General features: G+C 41.9%; 1 protein-coding gene across 1 annotated transcript in view; it reads right to left on the reverse strand.

Annotated features, from left to right (window-relative positions):
- Positions 1 to 16,096, reverse strand: part of SLC38A3 (solute carrier family 38 member 3) — a 103,457-nt gene that overhangs the window by 19,132 nt on the left and 68,229 nt on the right. The window contains exons 5-7 of the mRNA XM_054976038.1: positions 7,829 to 7,902; positions 6,579 to 6,671; positions 6,270 to 6,351 (exon numbers count right to left, since the gene is read on the reverse strand). Coding sequence (XP_054832013.1) covers positions 6,270 to 6,351; positions 6,579 to 6,671; positions 7,829 to 7,902 — 249 coding nt within the window. The remainder of the gene's footprint in view (positions 1 to 6,269; positions 6,352 to 6,578; positions 6,672 to 7,828; positions 7,903 to 16,096) is intronic.

Genomic DNA, 16,096 nt, shown 5'->3' on the forward strand with positions numbered 1-16,096 from the left:
TTTTTCAAAGTCAAAATGGCCTCCAGTTTCCAGATGAATCAGGGTCCCAACAATTTTTAAAATGACATTCCCCCAGCTGCTATGTGGCTTTGGAGAAAGTAAGTAAGGACCAGGGAACCCGGATGCAACTCTTTTAAAAGTACTGTATCTAGTTTGACCCTAAGAGCACCTGGAAGAGAGAAAATCTTTCGACCCCCCACCTTTCTCAGGTTCTAGCCTGACATCTTACAGTGATCCAAATCCTACAAAAGACTGTACTTGTTACAGTCTAACATCCCCTAACCACTGCAAATCTCAGCCAGATTTCTCTATATAGACACAATCAACCAACACATTTTCAGGATTTTACTCTGCAACAAGAGGATTAGAGTGGGAAGATTTGTGTTCAAACCCCCACAAAGGTCACTGAGTGACCCTGAGCCAGTCACTGTCTCTCAGCCTAACCTACCTCACAGAGTTGTTGTGAACTTAATATGGGGGCAGAAGGAAACCATGTATGCCACCTTGGACTTCTCAAAAAAAGAGCAGAATAAAAATGTGATGGTGACCGAGAGATCTTTAAACGAAGTTCTCAGCTTCTGGATTCCCTGTTTGGTGCTATATTCTGGGCTCTGAAACACAATAGTAGTCATCCATATTTGTAGACTCCCTACACTTGAGAATGTGCAACCTATGACAGAGGAGGAACTGAACAAAAAACCCTCAAGGTTTTGTTCCCATTGTACTCAATGAGCTATCCCTCCTTGTCAGCATCTACCATAACAGCCTTGGCCTTCTCAGCATAAAACCTTCCTCAGGAACTAACAAGAGCAGGAAACAAAATCTCCCTCAGTATCACAGTGAAGGAAGGACAGTGGTTCCCCAGCACATGTTACCTCAGTTACATACAATGGACACTTAGGAATGCCAGACTCCTAATGGCTGATTGTTATCCAGCCACCAGCTAGTCAGTGGTGTCTGTGGCCAGCTGTACCAATTTGCTGTATTAACCACCAGAGAAGACTGGTCAGTCTCTCTGCTATATGTGTGCACGCACACGCACACTCTCTCTCTCTAAGGTATACTGGAACCAAGCCATACTGCTGCATTCAGAGTAAAGACTGAAGAGGAAGTGAAGCATTGTGTAGGGATTGGAAGTTTACTCTGGTTTAATCCTGTGCTGAGGGTTTATTCAATGTTGGTGTCAATCAAAAATAGCAGTGGCTTAATTCTGTGAAATCCCTGTGACAGCCTGCCTAGCAGGAGACAAATCCCTCTCCTACTAGAGGGGGAGGGTGGGGGAGAGAGAGATGTTTGCTAGAGCTAAATCACAAAGAGGGATGAGGCAAGGAATAGGGAGGGAGAAAGATGGATACTACAGAGAATGCTTACGTGCATATCAGCAGTGCTACTAAAGTGCGATCAGTACATTTGCACCAGCACAAACTCCCATGCTGGCCCAATGCTGTCCTGATAATCAAAGAACAAGCAAAACGGAGGTGCTACTAGGGGGCAGGGGGGGAGGTCTGACCCAGAAGATGGGTTGTAGCCTGTTCTAGATTGGGTTGAACTCCCCCTAAAGGAGCAGTTTCATGGTTTGGGGCTGCTGCTGGACCCAAGCCTCTTGTTGGATAAACAGCTGACAGCAGTGGACAGGGGCAGTCTTTACCAGCTCTAGCTGGTGAGCCAGCTGCAACCCTTCTTGGGTGGGAAAGATCTTGCCACTGTGGTATATGCCCTAGTAATATTTAGATTAGATTACTGCAATATGCTCTGTGTGGGGCTGCCCTTGAAGAAGCTGCAATTGGTACAGAATGGTGCAGCCAGAGTGTTGACTGGAGTGGATTGTAGGGACCGTATCATTCCAGTCTTGTTCTATTTACACTGGTCCCCAAAAACTAAGGAAATCCTGCCTGCAGCCATCACCACAGAGATTCCTCAGACCACTTTTCTAGAAACATAGCCCAATGGCTCTACCAACAAGGCACCGTGACCTTATTTCACAGCACTCACTCTCTCTCTCACACACACACACACACACTGCAATATTTTCTCAAGGATATTTGTATTCTTAATGTTCAGCTGTAATCCTGTGGTGTCATCTGCATATCTCAAATTGTTAATGTTCCTTCCATCAGTTTGCACTTCATTTAAATCTAATTCAGCTTTCCTTATGATATGTTCTACATATAGGTTGAGCAGACAGGGAAATAATATACATTTCTGTCTGACATCTTTGCCAATTCAAAACCATGCTTCATCTCCATGTTCAGTCCTAACAGTCCAGAATACAGGATGCACTTCAAAACAATTAGATGTTGTGGCACACATATTTCTTTTAACCCCATCCATAGCTTTTCATGACTTGATGGCATGTAACACAGACACAGCCTAATCTATTAAATGAAGGTGAATATTTGATCCTGGTTGCCCAAAGGGTTGGAGTGGATGGCCTCCAGGAGCTTTTTCTTTTTTGCATTTCAAAAGATTCTACTGTAACTCAAGACAACAACTCATGTTACAGTTTTAAAGTGTACATCTTAAAAGATAATATTTGCATGATAAATATACAAAAACCTGTTTTCACTAGTAATTATGATGGGGGTATCACAGAACTCCCCCTCTTGGATACACACCTTAACATAATGAGGAGGTTTGAGGGTGGCAGTGAAGCTGAAAACAACACTGTCAGGGATGCAGGCTTGGTCAAGAGTTTGAACTCCTGGAAGAGTCACTCAAGGTGAAATGGTCAAGCTGAGACACTAGACTAAGATGCAAGCACCCCCTTCAGGAATCAATGGTCAAATCAGCAGAAGAGAATTCACTGTTCCAATGGTGATGGGAGCAGAGGAATTCTTGAAGGTTAGCTACTGGGCAGCAGCAGTAGTGGAAGGTGACACTGGCAGAGGATCTTTCACAAACAATGGCAGTGTCACTTCAGCTAACCCTGGTTAGTACTGTGCAGAAGAAGGCAATGGTAAAACACTTCTGCTAGCTTTTATGTTGAAAACCCTATGATGAGACAATCCAAAATGAAAGAATATATAGTGCTGGAAGATAGGACCCCCAGGTCAGATGGCACTCAATTGGCTACTGGGGAAGAGCTGAGGACAAGTATGAATAGCACTGTTCTTAATGATGGGACTGGATTAAAGCCAAAAGGACGTCCAGTTGCGGATGTGAACAGATGCAAAAGGAACATCCAAAGCTGTATGACACACATAATAGGAACATGGAACTTGAGAAGTATGAAGCCAGGTAGGCTAGATATCGTAAAACAAGAAATGGAACGTTTAAACATTGCAATCCTGGGTGTGAGTGAACTAATGTGGCCTGACTCAGGACATTTTCAGTCAGAAAACTACAAAGTGTTTTACTGTGGAAATGACAAACTCAAAAGAAATGGTATTACCCTAATACTGAGGCAAGACATAGCACAAGCAATCAACAGCTACAACACAAAGTCTGACTGAGTAATATCAATCAGACTTCAGTGAAGGCCTGTTAACATAACCATCATTCAAGTTTATGCCCCAACTACAGATGCTGAGAAGGAAGAAATCAAAAACTTTCATACAAGTGTCCAAGATGAAATTGATCATAAATCTAAAAAAGATATGCTGATATAGGTGACTGGAATGCAAAAGTAGGAGACAAAGCAGAATCAAACATTGTGGGAAAATTTGGACTAGGATCACGAAATGAAGCAGGAGAGCAACTCATAGAATTTTGTGAAGCCAATAAATTGTTCATTCCTAACACATGCTTCAGGCAACTGAAAAGACGATTGTACATGTGGAAATCACTGGGTAACCAATACAGGAACCAAATAGATTATATAATTGGAAGCAGAAGATGGAGAAGTTCTATTCTGTCTGCTAAAACAAGACCAGGAGCTGAGTGTGGTACACATCCTGAGTTGTTAATATCAAAAATTAGAATAAAGCTGAAGAGAAACACTAAAAGAATCATAGTGCCAAAATACAATCTAAATAATATTCCTGAAGAATTTAAAGACCAGGTAAGGAACAGATTTGCAAAGTTTAATTGATCATGAACCAGAAGAACTATGGTCTAAAACCAAAGATGCAAAATGTGCAAAGACCATTCCTGTAGCCAAAAGAAAGGAGAAGCCTAAATGGATCATAGAAGAAACTCTGCTAAAGACAGACAAGAAGCAAAAGCAAAGGGTGACAGAAATAGACTCAGAATCCTAAATGCAGTTTTTCAGTGATTTGCACACAGAGACAAGAAAATCTATTATAATAACCTGTGCAAAGAAATAGAAGACAACAACAAAAAAGGAAGAACAAGAGATTTGTTCCAAAGAGCCGAGAAATCAAAAGGAAATTCAAGGCACAGCTTGGGATGCTGAAAGATCATAATGGAAATACAGTATCTAATCAGGACAAAATAAAGGAAAGATGGAAACAATACACTGAAGAACTATACAAAAGTAATGGAAGGATGACAGATACTTTCTACAAAGAATCTTTTGATGAATAACCAGACATCTTAGAAAGTGAAGTAAAAACTGCACTCAAAGCAATTGGGAGAAACAAAGCACCTGGAATACCAATAGAACTATTTCAAGCTACAGAAATAGAATCCATCAAATTCTTAACAAGAATCTGTCAACAAATATGGAAAATAAAACAATGGCCCACAGACTGGAAATGCTTAGTCTACATTCCAGTTCCTAAAAAAGGGAATGCCCAAGAGTGCAGCAATTATCGCACTACTGTGTTAATTTACCATGCAAAGTGATGCTCAAAATTCTACAGCAAAAACTGTTACCATATATGAAGTGAGAAATGCCAGACATTCAAGCTGGATTCAGAAAAGGAAGGGGCACTAGAGATCACATTACAAATTTATTATGGCTAATGGAACATACTAGGGAAATTCAGAAGTCAATCAGCCTATGTTTTATAGATTACAGCAAAGATTTTGACTGTGTGAATCATGAAAAGCTATGGATACTGTTAAAAGAAATAGGGGTGCCACAACATTTGATTGTTTTGATGTGCAACCTATACTCTGGACAAGAGGCTACAGTTAGGACAGAATGTGGGGAAACAGAATGGTTTCCAAATGGCAAGGGTGTCAAACAAGGATACATATTATCTCCCCTACCTGTTCAACCTCTATATAAAGCATATTATTAGGAAAGTTGGATTAAATTTATAAGAAGATAGAGTAAAAATTGGTGGAAGAAACATTAACAATTTGAGATATGCAGATAACACCACGTTACTGGCAGAAAATAGCAAAAACATGAAACAACTACTGATAAATGTTAAAGGGGAAAGCACCAAACCAGGATTACAGCTGAACATCAAGAAGAAAAAAGTAATGGCTACAGAGGAATCACACAATTTTAAAGGTGACAATAAGGAAACTGAAACTGTTCAAGATTTTCTATTCCTTGGCTCAATCATCAACCAAAAGGGAGACTGCAACCAAGAAATCAGAAGATTGAGACTTGGAAGAAATGCTGTGAGGGAACTAGAAAAGATCCTTAAAGATAAGGATTTCTCAATGGGGACCAAGATCAACATAATCCAAACTAAGGTATTCCCCATTACTATGTATGGATATGAAAGTTAGACAATGAAGAAAGCTGACAGGAAGAAAATTGATTCATTTGAAATGTGGTGCTGGAGGAGAGTTTTGCAGTTACCACAGAAGGCCAAAAAGACAAACAAGTAGGTTCTAGATCAAATGAAGCCTGAATTCTCCCTAGAAACTAAAATAACAAAACTGAGGCTATCATACTTTGGTCACATTGTGAGAAGACAAGACTCTCTGGAAAAGTCAATAATGCTAGGAAAAGCTGAAGGTAATTAGAAAATAAGAAGGCCCAAAGCGAGATGGCTGGAATCAATAAAAGAAGCCACATCCTCCAGTTTGCAGTATCTGAGCAAGTCTGTTAACAATAGGATGTTTTGAAGGTTTTTCACTCATAGGGTAATAGGTCAGAGGTGACTTGGTGGCACATAACACACACACACCACAGTTCTGGATTTGGCCATGGGACTCTCAGCATCATCTATGAAAGATGCAAAACAAGAATCTGCTGCTGTGTAACTTGCAAAGCTGCTAGGCCCCATCTGTAGAGCTTCTAAGAATATGGAGACTCATAACCTTAACCAGTACACTGATTCCATACCCTCTACTGACCATAATTATGTGACTCTATGGCTCATTAACTGTAAAGGAGGACGAGGAGGAAGAGAAAAGGCAGCAAGTAGGGATAAGAAAAGGAGAGCCGGATGGAGGGTGCTTACGTTGTCTTCTCTTCTAGGTTGAGGAAGGTTTGGATGACCAGAGGTACCTCAGACTTCACAATGTACAGGTAGCTTGACATGGCTGTAGAAGGAAATAGAAGTTTCATAGTGTGAAAAATCCTTTTTAGATCCAGGGGAAATTATGCTTGGAAACACTGTCTTAAGCAGATTAATTCTGCCCCCTGGTGTTTTCCTGTAGGAGGAGGCTTAATTGATGGACCTTCACAGGATAGGAAGGAGCTGTTTTGTGGCTACTTGCTTGAAGCAATTCACAGGAAAACGTAAGATATGGCTGATTTTAAGTAGTACCTCCAATATTCTGTAGTGTTATAGCAATGGCAGCTGCCAATTTCCCTGGTGTTCCAAAGGCCCTGTATCCCAGCTGCTCATAGGCTCGAATTCCTACAAGACACCAAACATTAATGGTCAAGGGAAAAAAGAGAGGCGCACACAGCTGCTGAAGAAACTGAAGGGTTGCTCACACTTTACAAAAGCCCTCATGGCCACCACAAGGTCTTCCAACCAGATGGCACTGGGAATTCCCAGCCGAGAACTCAGTTCCCAGGTGCACAGGGGCCTGATTCAGATTCAGGACCACAGCACAGAGAAAGGGGATTTCAGCCTTCCCTTCTGTGCTGTTTTCTCAACCTGAAACAGCCACAAGGAGCCACTGTTTGCTATGTATAAACAAGTTTCCACAGTGGGGCAAAGAGTGGCTATCTAGAGCCATTTCAGGTCAGGAAAATGGGAGGGGGAGACATAAATTTAATTTAATTTATTACATTTATATTCCGCCCTCCCCACGTAAACCCACTCTCTACACTAACTGTAGTCCCAATCCAAATCAGGATTTCCATTTCACTGTGCCAACTGAACTGACTCCACATTTTCATGGCACTTATTCTCAATGTGGCACACTCATTCTAGCAATGGGAATGAGTGTGCCAGATAACATGCATAGCTTCAGTTGCGCAACTGGGGACTGAGAGGGCCCCTCTTTTCAGTCCATACACCCCAGAATACCAAAATTCATTGAGGGCCACAGATACAACAGCACACAGTGCAAAGACCAAGATCCAAACAGTGACCGTTTCCACACTACTCACCTTCATCCAGAACAGGGCACAACATCATGAAAAAAATGTGAAAGATAGCGTCTTCTCACGCAAGTTTGCGATATCGCGTATAACTCACGCGAGAAGACGCTATCTTCTGCTTTTTTTTTTTGTGATGTTGTGCCCCATTCCGGATGAATGTGAGTAGTGTGGAAATGGCCAGTGAGAGGGGACTAAACTCAAGCCTTTTGTCTGTGTGTGTGTGTGTGTGTGCTGGCAAACAGCAGCTGAGTTATGGTGACCCCATAGAGTTTTCAAGGCAAGAGACATTGAGAGATGGTTTGCCATTGCCTGCCTCTGCGTAGCAACTCTGGCCTTCCTTGGTGGTCTCCCATCCAAATAATGACCAGGGCCAACCCTGCTTAGTTTCCAAGATCTGACAAGATCAGGCTATCCAGACTATCAAGCTTACCATGGGCTTTAACCTAGGTTTGCAGTACTTACCAACAATTCCTGAGGATTTGAGCAACAAATGGATAGAATAGCTAGACAACAGAGCTACAGCAGTCAAGAGGAACCTAGAAGCAAAAGAGTGACTTACATTACATGGCCAAAGAGACTGTCAACCAGGCAGATATCCAGATTAGGCAGCTTTCAGTTCTTTTATTGGAACATACTCGACAACTCCAGTAGTATTATGCTTGATTTTCTGAGCACTTTCTTCCAGATCAGCTGCACATTCCAAATTGTTTTAGCTTTTGTCTATTTCTCCTGAAAGTTAATTCCAACAGCACTAGATCTCACCTACATGATGGGATACAGGAGATGACCTTCTAGCAGTGGAATTGCCGAAACTGATGATCTGTCTGTCTGTTTTTATTCCCACCCTCCCTCCAGAGAGTTCCACTTTCTTACCTCATTCTCACAACCACCCTGTGAAGTAGTTTAGACTGAGCAATAGTTACCCCAGGTTCTCCAGTGAGCTTCAGGGTAAAGGATCTGAATCCAGGCTCTAGCCTGACATGCTAATTGCTACACCATACTTGCTGCAGCTACACTGCAGGAAAAGGGAAGTATTAATCTTCTAAATAATAAAATTACAGAAGATTAATCCATCACAGAGTTTTTCTATGAAGAAGCGAGCCTGGGTCCAGTTTCCCATTTACAAAAATTTATGGCTAAATACAATGCTGTGAATAGCAGCATTAAATAACCTAAACAACCTAAACAAAAAAGGTAAAGAAAATGATATTCTGTCATTTGTTCCTGTTCCTGTTAAAGACATTAACCAGTGGGCATCGATAACACTTGGGCAACTACTTTTCAAATATTAATCACAGCTGCAATGAATGCACCATCCAGGAGAAGGGTCACATTTTCTCCTACAAGATAACCTCCTTTAGAGTGCCTGGAAAATGGAGTATCTTTGCAACAGAAGTGCAGTCTTGAGGACAGATGTGTAACTGTGCATAGACTGTGCAAAACCAATGAGACGTGTATATTTATGGAACACAAGAAATCCTGATCATGTGTAAAAGCCCAGCATTTGGCTGCCTCTCCATCCAATTATGTTGTTTATTCTGAATTCTAGATATTTAAGTGCCCAGAGTACAGAAAAGGAGGGGCAAGGGAAAGGAGATGGAGGTAGGGCTCAATAAGAGTATTAACTTGCTAGGAACCATCATGTACTGGCTACTCTGAAGATGTACACATAATGGCCCTTGTCAATTACTAGCTACTGCAATTCCATTTTATTATGTAATGATATACTGGTAAATGTGAACAATTCTATCCAGAGGATAATGCACTGGGCAGAAAGCCAGGACAGTTCACCGTAAGAACTGTAAGCATCTATGTACTTGCACACATGCATACAACACACAGGAGAAAAATACAAGAACCAATGCTTGGGTAGGAGGCAGGCTCATGCTCTGAGTAGGAACTTCATCCTACCATGTAGTATTAAAGGTATTAAACTCCTGTCCAGCCTGGGTTATGCCCTACCAGCACTAGCCTTTCTACTTCTGGACAGCCTTGTAAATATTTTGAAAATATTTTGAATCTCGCTGAATTATTGGCCTCAGGGGCTTCCTCAGGTAAATGATAGGAAATATATATCCTAGATGCCCTTACTACTCAAAGAATGCTTTGAGTAGTTCTACACATTGTCACCATCAAGAGAGGAAACTGGAAACAACTTTATGTGACAAGTTTTCCACACTGCATTTGTAATGCATGGTCCTGGTCATTTGAGGATAGCTCTGCCCCAAATCTACCATTGTTGTCAGAAGTGGCCAGTGCTGCCAAACTCATCACACCAATCAGAGGAATCACACAATGACCTGCACTACCCTTATTGCATTTTCATCTCATCCTTCCCACTGGGAGGTCGGAGCACCATACATGGTTAGAATCTCCATTTTATCATCAGAGCAAAATATGTAGAGCTGATGGACAAGAGAAGTATTGTCTGAACAGGGTCTCTGTGAAGACTCATTTTTTTATTGATGAACAAAAACAAAAACAAAATACCCTTATGTGATCTCAGGCCATGCAATTTAACTGCAAGATTTTTCATTTCACTTCTAAAGTGCTGTAGATTTCCAAGCAATTTCACTTATAAGAATGGGAAAAGAGGAATTGCCACAGCTGTTGCTCCAGTCATTCACTGTACTATTCATTTTATACCTGGGTATAACAAGCTTTGTGCCTCTTTGTGTCAATTTAAGACTGCAGCAGGCCCATCCTAAGCACCCTTTGGAAGCAATTCCTGCTGAACTCTGGAACAAACACAGATTAGACTGCATGCCTTTCAGTTCCCTTCTCCTTTGAAGTAGTTTTCCCAATCAAAATTCTTAGAGATGCAGCAATAGTGCAGCAATCTTCAGGTTATCAAATTCATACTGTGAATCCGCAGACTGTATGCTTTTCTTATCGGTATATCTATTTCCATCACAGTTCTGCTCTAACTTTTTAAAAACTTCCTTTTCATAGAAGGCCTAGGAATACCTCTGCCCAAGCCCCCATTATGCACATATCAGGCACCTGAGCCACCAACCACAATACTATGCTGCAACTGCACAGTCAGCAGTCTTCTGTAAATTGCTGTTCTGATGCCAAGTAAGACCATAGCCTGAAATTCTAAGTTACCTAGGCAGAACCTTCTCTGCAATCACAAAGGCTTTCTTCCGCATCACTGCAGGGTCATACATAACTGGGAAATAGGTTCATTATTCTCTGCCTTCACTACCCAGACCTAGAATGACAGAGATGTGAAATGACCACCCTACATCCTTCGGTAAGTATTGAACAAGATATACAGGGACAGACACACACACACACACACATTCCCCAGCATCTATGGAGAGTGATTAGTAAAACCTGGGGGAAATTAAGAATGGGTGCGTGACTTGAAGGGCTCTGATGAGTTCTCACTGCTTAGAAGGACCACTCTTGCTGCCTGTTGTTCTAAACTTAAGTACTCATAAAAATCCTGCCATGGTTGTTATCCAAACAGCAATAGGTAGTCAGAGTCTCATGCTCTATTCTATCTGCACTGTGTGCATGTGCACACATGAATGCATGCACGCACAAAGAAAAGTGGCAGCCAACAACTAGATGTGCTTTATTATGCACTGTATACACAGCCAATGAGAAATTGCAAGGAAAAGAGGTGCTTTGTCTGGCCTTCTGTCCTCACTAAGCCTCCAGCAAGTTGATACTTGACTTTTCATTTGCCACTTTCAAATCATCTAATAATTTCTGTCTGTGAAAAATAATTAAATGGTTTCATAACATGATCTTTGGGAGTCTCTTGTGCACCTGTCTAGGCTATGTCTGGAGCAGGTGCCCTTACTACCCCACTGCACCCCACCCGTTTGAGAATGGCACGGCTCTGAGATGCAATGAGTAATCCAAGTGGCTTGGTCTTGTGTATAAAAGGTCACAACGCAATAAGCAGTGGGCCAGATTGACAGACACAAATACACCAGAGAATGCCTATTTAATTTTTCTTTATCAAGTCATGACTCGTTAAAATCTGCTACTCCGGTCAGCCTGGGAGCAAGTTAAATCAATTATAGCCCAGGAAATAACATTTTGCCTCCCTAATAAATTCATACCCAGGGAGTTTATTATATTAATTAGGTACGCAGCAAAGAGACATCTCTTCCTGCAGGTAAGGAAACGGAATACGACACAGGCATGAAGGCCAAGAGAGCCTGTTGTTGGGAATACAAGGCCAGCTTTTCCTGCTAATTGTGGAAAATAAAGTAATTATATGGGGGTCTCCCCAAGGGAGAAACTGTCCAATTGAAAACAATAAAAGGATATCTATGGGGAACAGTCAAGCCAAATTCATATGTATCACTTAAAAGTACTTTTCAGTCTTTCTCAATTTTGGTGTGCATCTGCGAAGAACAGAAAAAGCAGTTCTAAACATTGTGCCATTTTTTCTGAACTCATTGATGGCCATGATGGAAGGTTGATTTGGAATTGCATTTTAACCCTCCTGGGTTACAGTTCTTATTGGCCCCCCTTGCTGGTTGTGTGTGTTTGTTTCATATGTCTGTTTTTATTGCATTTTATGCATTTTAAATGTTATTTTAATGTTTTAATTCCCTGTTGTTCACTGCCTTGGGGGCCCTATTTTGGGTGGAAAGGCAGCATATAAATATTTCAAATAAATAAAACACATGTGATTTCCATTCTGGTCCCACTCATTAGTGGCAGATTCTTTAGGAAGTGCTGTTGCTATGAAAGAAGGTCCAGGTCTCTCAAGAGGAGTATGGCTGTGGGTGACAATTTGTCCTCTCACAATCCAAACCATCTACTAAGGATTTTTAACTTCAAATCTACATACTAAAATTTGCTGTATCAACTGAACTGAAATTTATTTTTATACATTGATCACATCTTTAAGAAAGTTTATATCTTGGAAATAAAAGCAATTATTTTTGGATGTCTGCAGTATATCCCAGCTCTTCTGTGAAGTTTATGCCTTTCCCTCTCCTGTGCCTCAGCTTCCCTATCTGTAATGGGACAGAGAGCAGAACCACAAGTGACAAAAGGCACAGATTGGACACTTGTCAGCTTCCCTCAAGTTTTGATGGGAAATGTAGGCAGCTTGGCGGAATGTTGGACAAGTGACAGTTGAAAAGTCCATTGGACAGCAGTCGGAGAGCGAAGCTGCGAGACCAGGAGGCCTACATTTCCCATCAAAACTTGAGGGAAGCTGACAAGTGTCCAATCTGTGCCTTTTGTCACTTGTGGTTCTGCTCGAAGTCTCCTGTTTAAAGCTCACCTAAATTTCACTACAGTAAGAATGATAGATTAAACCCTCATATATAAAAATCAGCTTCCATCTTCTGGAGGTACCCTCTCCTGTTTTTTAAAGGTGTTGGTTTACAAATCAGAAGCCCAGCGTGACTGTGAGGGGAAAGCATTGTGCACAGAAACACATGGCCTCCACAAAGCAGAATCACACTAGGACTGCCAACAAGTTTGAGTTTCTCTGGCTTACCATCTCCAAGGCAAGGTATCCATGAAGGAACAAGCCAAGATACTCCAAGAGGAGGAGGATGCCTCATCTCGTAGTGCCTTTTGGCCCATCAAAAGAAGATGCATCCCTGACTGTCCCACTGCTTGTGGATCCTGAGTGTTGAGCATGCAATCCTTGAGGGAAGAGGAGACTGCAAAGACTAAAACTAGCCAAAGGGTCAATGAATATAAAGGATACCCTGAAGCATTTCTGAGGTATGCAGTGAACCTAGAACATTTTTATGGGTGCACATCAGATAAACATGTCCTTGTGGTCCATGCTGATTGACAATCCTCAGTCTTCTTATCCATTTGCAGTGATTTCTTATTTACCTGCAGTGTCAATGAGATCTGGAAGTGAGACTAACACAAGTCCAGCCACCTGCATGTCAGGCTGCACTGTCTTTGTGCAGGATTCACATGCTAGAAAGGGCTCTTTGCGTCCTTCTGGCTTAGCAAGAACACAGAATGCTCCTAGGGGGGATTCACTCAAGGAAAGAAGTTCACATTTATGGAACAGTAACAGATTGAAATTAGGAACAACTCCTTAAAAACAGGTGGCATCGGGGCATTGAGGGAATAAATGTGGTTCTTCTGTGCAATACTTGTTTTCAGTTTGAATGAGACATATTGTGCCCTGGCTAAAGAAATCATTGCTTCTCAAGTCAGACTGGATGCCTCAGCAATGTCCCTAGCTGAACTTTGCCACACGTAGTTAAGCAACGCAACAGAAACTCTCCACAGGGTAGCTAAGCACTAATGAGCATTCTCCAGGCTACGGGAAGGCTACACAAGCCCAAGCATCACCCTTACAGCCAAACAGCTCACATGGAATGTGAGCTCTGAATGACAGGCAGTTTCTGAAGCACAAGCCAAATCTCCTGGGTGAAAATACTACCCCCCCCCCCAATACATACACATTAGGCCAAAGTATTGTTCTGCTTAACCCTTGCAGGGTGGATGCAGTTTAGGGAGCCTTATGGAGGGCTGAATTAGAGATCAGTCCATCATGTAAAAATATGCAAAGTGTAATACAATAGGCAGTGCTCTCATGACAAATTCAGTGGTAGGCACAGAATCCCATGAATCTCCATTTTCATATTAAAAGAAAAGACTATAGACTCCAGGCCCATCCATCAAGCCTCCTGTGCACATTCCATTTAAAATGAAAGAGCTGGTGGAGGTAGTGTCTGGTATTATGTACTGTTGTTGTAAAGTTGTAGTTGTAGAAATAGTTGTAAAGTAGCTTGCAGCTCCACAATGGGCTCTTGAATAAGGATGGGTTCAATGTATATCTCAAATGTTCCAAGATCTTCGGAGGATAAAGTGTTCCTGGCTTCCAAGACAAGACATGGGGAGATTGATGCTTGGATTCTTTTTTAAAGCTTAATTACAGCCCAGCAAGCCCCAATTTGGATAAAGGTGGCAAGGGAGGGGGGCCTTAGTACTTTCACTCTTGCACAGTTTCACAAATCAACATCAGAGCCCCTGCATAGGTCTAGCCCTTTAAATAAAAAGCCTGGCAAAAGATGGAAACTCACCTTTTCTCCTTAAAAAAAATAACACTGTGGAACTTGCACTTTGTATAGCCATACAGGGATGGAAGATTTAACACACTGTCCCTGCCCAATGCAACCTTCAACCTTGTTACAAGTTGATGTAATATGCCTTTAGGAGCTATCCATCACATCTAATTTGACCTGGGTGGATTACAGCAAAACAGGCCTTCTAGGTGGGTCCCCCCCCCCCCGCCCTTATTGTGCAACTACTTTCCTAAGACAGTTCCACAAACCTCATTTGTACAGGGTTTCTGGAAGCTACTGAAACCCTGTCTGTGCTACTGAGGATGCTACAGACTGGTTTCATTGGGCTGCTACTGCTTCTATCTTTTATCGTACTTGTCATGGGTTTTAATGTGATGTACTGTTTCATTTTACTTACAACCTGTCCTAAGGGTTTTAGGGAATAAGGTAGGATTAGAAATAAAGTGAGGAACAATTATTTGGAGAAAGCAGTTCCTATCATCTCCTGTCCTTTCCCCCTATGACCTTTGGGCAAGTTTACTGCTCCCTTTTAGGGGGGTTGCTGTTGTTGATAACTGCTCAAAAGTTGCAGCTGAAACAGAACGCAACGACCCTGATGGATTAGGCACTGGGAACAGATTATAAACCCCAACACTGCTTAGGCTCATCCTAGTTATGGCATCACTTTTTGTCACAACACCTGTTTCTCTACCTCTCACGTAAACACTCTACGGCAGTAACATGTCAAAAGCTGAGTCTAGTCTGAACCTTGCATGTCACAAAAGATGCAGAGCCCCATCTTGTCACAGCTAAAGTGGCCAGGAATCAATACAAGCAGGGCTTTTCTTGTGCCTCTAGCAGGTGCTCAACTAGTCAAACAAAAAGGCTCTAAAACTGATTTGGGGAAACATGGTTATGAGGCTACTCCAGAAATGAAATCCGAAGAGCAATCAAACCCAGGATGAATCAAACAACCAAGGAAAAACAGTCTCCCACAGGAAAAGTGTTTTTGCCATATATCAAAGGAATTACTGATCAGATGGGAAAGCTTATGAAAAAGCGCTACCTTCAAGCAGTATTCAGACCCACCCGAAAAATACAACAGATGCTACGATCAGCAAAAGACAGTAGAGACCCCCTCACCTCTGCAGGAGTATACCGTATACCCTGCAGCTGTGGACAAGTTTACATCGGGACCACAAAGCGTAGCATCCAGACAAGAATAAAAGAACATGAAAGACACTGCAGACTTGGACAACCTGAAAAATCAGCAGTGGCTGAACATAGCCTAACTCAAACAGGGCACAGTATCTTATTCCAGGACACCAAAATACTAGACAACACTTCCAACTACTTTGTCAGACTGCACAGGGAAGCCATTGAAATTCACAAGCATAAGCAAAACTTCAACAGGAAAGAAGAAACCTTAAGAATGAACAGAGCATGGTTTCCAGTTCTGAAAAACACCAGGCTAACAAAACACTCTACACCCGACAATAGCCCTGCAGAGAAGATTAGCACATCAAGCACCAATCCATATGCAAAAGAACCTCCTCAGGATACAGTGAAGCCTCCCACCATTAGCATTCCACACCCTGGGAAACTCTTACAGGATGACTCAGCTCAACCCCACCCCTCCTGAGTAGATACAAATGACCTGCCAACATCTTTTCCACAATGTGACACTGAGAGATCCCTGTCTTTTGGTGCT

This window comes from Eublepharis macularius, chromosome 4 (genome assembly GCF_028583425.1).
Source record: "Eublepharis macularius isolate TG4126 chromosome 4, MPM_Emac_v1.0, whole genome shotgun sequence".
NCBI classification, from domain to species: domain Eukaryota; kingdom Metazoa; phylum Chordata; class Lepidosauria; order Squamata; family Eublepharidae; genus Eublepharis; species Eublepharis macularius.